Consider the following 4,901-nt stretch of genomic DNA (forward strand, 5'->3'; position numbering starts at 1 on the left):
AAAAAAAACCTGAACAAAAAGCTTGGCTTTCCATTGAATAAGATTAAATATATATATATTTATATATAAAAAATTACATTGGCTGTATGTGAAACCTTGAGGTGCTGAAGAATAAAACAAAAGTGTTAAACAGAGGAAAAAAATTTCTTTTTGTTTTGTTTTTGTTTGTTTTTTTTTAAATAAGCAGCTCTGTACAATGAAGGCTCATTATGAAAAAAAAAAGTCAACAGCATAGTTATAAAAGAAACCACAATTTTTAAAAAATCATCTTCTAAGCAACTGTGGAATTTGAAAAATGTAGCAGTCACATTTACAGACAGGTCAGAGCTATCGGATCAGCAACACCGCKATTTCCTCAGTCTCCCCAGAGGAACATGCAGAACAATGCGTGCACAGAACAGGGCAGGGAGGGGGGCACGGGGCAGGGGAGGGGGGAAAAAAAAACCAGAAAAAGCTGATGCACAAAGTGGAGGGAGAGCTGTTTTTTCTCTTTTTGAAATATCGGACGTAAACAGAAAACAACGGAGGCAACGTGTAAAATCTACAGTTTGCAAAAACCCCCTTGGCAAAAGAAACGTGTTGTCCCCGTCCCCTGTGTTTAAACCTGACATGGCTTAAAAGAYTAAAGAAAGTTTTCAGACTTTGGAAGGAATTGTGACTTTTATTAATCCCTGCATCCCCTCCCCCAACAACCACGCCCCCCCTTGATATTTTCCTTCCTATTTGATAACATTTGAGGCATTTTGAAATCAAAAAGACAACGCGATGAATGTCGACAGAGAGGGAGTATAATACAGTTTGCATTACTAAAAGGCAATTCTTCAAGGAGGACATTTCCTTAAAAAAAAATAATAATAACAACAAGACAGCAAACTAGTTTATACAGTACTATACGCAAAAAAAAAAGGGTAAAAGAATTAACAATTCATAAATAAAAGACAGGTCCCAGACCYGTTATTTGTGAACCATTTTCTTAAATAGGTGCATTATGTAAATCTTATGTACAACAAAATTACTTTGCATAACAACTGCAAKGACATGGGGAAAGGTGAAAATCATATTGGTTTTGGTTTTCTTCTCTTGAGATTTTTGTAAGTTTGATTTTCTGGAGCAAAACTGGTGAAGGAGTTCTGGCTGGCTAGGTGCCAGCCAAGGAAACCCAGGTAAATAAGGACAAAGTAATATTTTTTTTTTCTCCACACGGCATAAAACACAAAGGCAAATAAAATCCACAAAGGTGTTTTTTTCCTCTTTATAATCCTCTTGCTGCTACAAAGTCTTTTTTTTTTTTGTTGTTGTTGTTGTCATTTGTTTGTTTCCTTTTCGATTTAAATTATGTTGATTCTGAAATCACAAAGCTGAAAGAATCCGACGGGGTCCAGGCTTAGCCCCGTCCTCCCAACTCACACAACTCCACTYTGCTACCCCACAACCACAACTCCTGCCACCAAGTCCCCGGACTCACTGCTCTACAGCAATCGGCCAAAAAAGTTATTTTCCGGTTTGTGTCAATCYGTTTGTTTTAAAAATCTTTTCCTTCTCACGAGAAGCAAAAGAGAAGAGCTGGAAGGCAGGGGGAGCTCACCAGGCTTCGGTGTAGCGGACGTCCACCTCCTTCAGGTTGGGGAGTTTAGCCTGAGAGGGGAGGAAAAGGTCAGAATTAAAAATGTGCTCAGGTAAAAAGTTCCTATCACATCTCCTGTGTGGGATCATTCCCTGCATTTATCTGGCTGAGCAGTGGTGCCCAAATTTGGAAGGACAGAGAAGTGGAGCGAAAGACACTTCTGGTGTTTTGGTGGTGTCCCTTCCACAACTCCAGTGCTTTTGGCCATATCATTCCTGAATTACCCCAAAAGAGGCAGGGATTGGCTGTTTGAGCTGTTCCTACTCGTCCATCCCATTTCCACGCTCTCTGACCATAATTGCATGGCTAATTCTCTCAAAACAAATAAACATGTTTAATTAGGCCAGGGCATAATTGAGGACTTGGAAGTTTCTAGGAGTCATTATTACCTCACTCCTTGATTTATGTGCACGCATATTTTGATAAGAGCTATTCATAATCCTACAGACACTGCCAGCAAATAATTTTTCAGTTAGGCAATAATGACTTCAGTAGTGGGTGTTTATTTATTGTCTGGTTCAGCCTGCCTGGTACATATGTGGGTGTCTGTGTGTGTGCAAGCGTGTTTAGAGGGGTGGGGGATGGAGCTGAGAGGAAATGTCATCACTGGCTTGTGCCCCAAATGCTTTGGAAGGCCAAGGGGAGAAGAAGGAGAGATTTATATCAAAAATTTGTTCTTTGAGGCCTGAGTTGTTCACGACAAACCTACAACCACGTGCCCCAGGGAGAGAAACTACTACCTTTGGACACACACAGAGCCCTAAAGAAATGGCCACCAAGATAAATCTCAGTGGAAGAGGTGAAAGGGGAAAAGTGGTGCCTGCTTGTTTCCTCAGCTTTGCGAATTCTCTGCAATCATCAGAATTTTGCTCACAGCCACTTTCGCTGTTTGCCCTGGCAAATTACTTTCCTCTGCTGCTGCTAAGGACTTAATGCAAAACCAGAGCAGAGGGAACCCGCTAGGAAAATGTGAGTTTCAGTAAGAAGTGAGGGGCAAAGGGGCTCAGAAGCAGGGCAGGGACTGGGGGAGCCTTTCATTAGATGTGATTTCAGAGCCCAAGCCAAACACAGCATTGACCCTGATTGTCTGTAAACGCCTGATACAAGCTCCATTGTGTGAACCCATCTGCAAGCCAGCTGTTAATCCCGAGGATGACTCCTCTGCATACACAATTGTGACACGAGTKTTGAAAATTTGATCTTGAAAACTCCATGCAAGCAGCGTTGCAGCCGAGTCCCTGGGGGAGCCCTGGCTCCACAGCCAGAACCAAAGATAGACGTTTGCAGGGAATGTTGAAAGCAGAGCAGTTACAAGACTTGCTTCAAGTTCCAAACTCAACCCAAGGTTGTGACCTTTTGAGTAAACCTGGCCCAATCTGTTTCAACATCCAAGACAAGCAAATGTCAAGTTTCATCTTGAGTGCTCGGGTCTCTAAGGTAAGCTTTTGGGAGATGTGACTCACACACCACCAGAACGAAGGCAAAGTCCATATGAAGTCATGAAAGCCAACACACTTCAGGCAAGCTCTGTCGGAAACCACCTGGGGCTACACCCTGGTTCTTTACACCATTCTGCCTAAGTGGTTACAAACTCACTGTAAAACCAGACTTTACACATCACATTTCAGAACTGGGCATCTGTGCAGACGCTTCTGCTTAGAGCCCAACTCCAGTCCTAGAGATGTCAAGATAAATTTACATCTTCCTCRATGCTTTTAGCTCTCCCAAATCAAAGCCCTGTGATACTGTTCACCCAAGTTACCTTTGGCCCTGTAAAAATACAGGACATGGTGTGCACTGGAGTGCACCTRTCTCTGTATCCTCAATATGCTTCCATTTATGAAACTTTTACTGATAAAGCCTTTACTGTTGACAGCACTGGGAAAGGACTGAGCTCCTGATTCTATCTCATACTTCTCCATTCAGTGTATTAAATGTTTCCTGGGTCCATCACAGCCCAGCAACCTCACAATGCTGCTTTCAGTCATTTTATCCCCAGAATAATTCACTGCAGCCTCTTCAGATAACCTTCATGCTACCCACTCCACAGAGTCAGTTCTCCCTGCATCACCATCATGCTCTTGCTATAGCTCCTTCTCATCTTTAGAGGATGCAATTCAYAAATACCTTGAGATCCTCGTAGGTATCTGCTGAAAGTTTGGTGCTGTTCATATTTAAACTACACAGGCTCTTCATGGCTGAAAGAGAAAAAAACACAGATATTTAGGATCATGCTGCATTTTCTTAAAATATCATGCTTACAGTAGGCCAAAGCATAAACAAGACATGACTGTGTGCAGCACTCCCAGGAAAAAGCTGAATAGTGTAAAATATAGAAATACAAATGGATAAACAGCTGTTTGGGCCCTCATCCAGGAAAAAGTCCCTATTTAGGAAGGGCCATTAAGTGTATGCTAAAGTCTGCTGACTTCAAAGGAGTTCAGTTGACTTCTCATAATCAATTTCCTGCACATTATTCTGAATAGTGCCCGTTCTCAGCGCTCTGCTGGTGCTCACAGGGGCCATGCTGATCTGGCAGTCCTCCCTCTCCTCCCCCCATTCCCATTTTAGGCTCCAGTCCTTAGTGGAATAGTTTCCTAAGATGAGCCATAACTCCTGGCCTGTCTGGCACGTCTGCATAGGATCCAGCCTRTTAAAGCAGCCCTTTAAACCCAACWGGGAGGTTTCTAATGCACTGCTGGGTGCAGGAGGGACTTCCATTCCAGCTCTCCCAGTGCTCGGGGAATCCAGAACACCTCGCTCTAGAACATGGAAAGTTTCACTCCCCACAAATGAAGGAACAAAAAAACGCCAAAAGAGCATGGAACCCGTGCACACAGTGGCTAAACTAAACTGCCAGATGGCTTTGCAATCTTCCCCTCCTGAAGGGCCCACCCAGAGGGGACAGCCATGGGAAGGAATCTGGGAAGTTCCTGGGCTGCCGTGTCACCGTGTGAGATGGGGACAGGCACCATCAGTGAAGGCAGAGGCAAGATCTAGAGCACGGCCCAGGAGGACAAAGCCCACGTGAGACCAGCCAGTGCCATCAGGCTCAGGTCACCATCCCAAAGCGGGAGTGGGCAGGGAGGAGGGAAGTTAAAGCCCAGCACAGCCACAGCCTGTCCTAAACCCCTGCAGAGAGGCTGAGAGCTCCGCCTCGTGCCCGAACCCACAGGAATTGCTGAGAACCCACAGCAGCGTCCCACACGGCCCCGTTGTGTCACTCACAGCTCAGCGCCAGCAGCCCCGCGTCCGTCACCGGCGTCTCACACAGGTT

At 44.5% G+C, this 4,901-nt stretch overlaps 1 protein-coding gene across 1 annotated transcript in view; it reads right to left on the bottom strand.

Moving 5' to 3' along the window:
* Positions 1-6: 6 nt before the first annotated feature.
* CMIP (c-Maf inducing protein) overlaps positions 7-4,901 on the bottom strand; it is a 129,247-nt gene continuing 124,352 nt past the window's right edge. Inside the window, exons 19-21 of the mRNA XM_057372541.1 lie at positions 4,853-4,897; positions 3,752-3,822; positions 7-1,635 (exon numbers count right to left, since the gene is read on the bottom strand). Of these exons, the coding sequence (XP_057228524.1) occupies positions 1,582-1,635; positions 3,752-3,822; positions 4,853-4,897 (170 nt within the window). The 3' untranslated portion in view covers positions 7-1,581. The remainder of the gene's footprint in view (positions 1,636-3,751; positions 3,823-4,852; positions 4,898-4,901) is intronic.

Source organism: Malurus melanocephalus, unplaced genomic scaffold (assembly GCF_030028575.1).
Source record: "Malurus melanocephalus ecotype Western Australia unplaced genomic scaffold, MMel_1.1 scaffold_173, whole genome shotgun sequence".
Lineage (NCBI taxonomy): Eukaryota > Metazoa > Chordata > Aves > Passeriformes > Maluridae > Malurus > Malurus melanocephalus.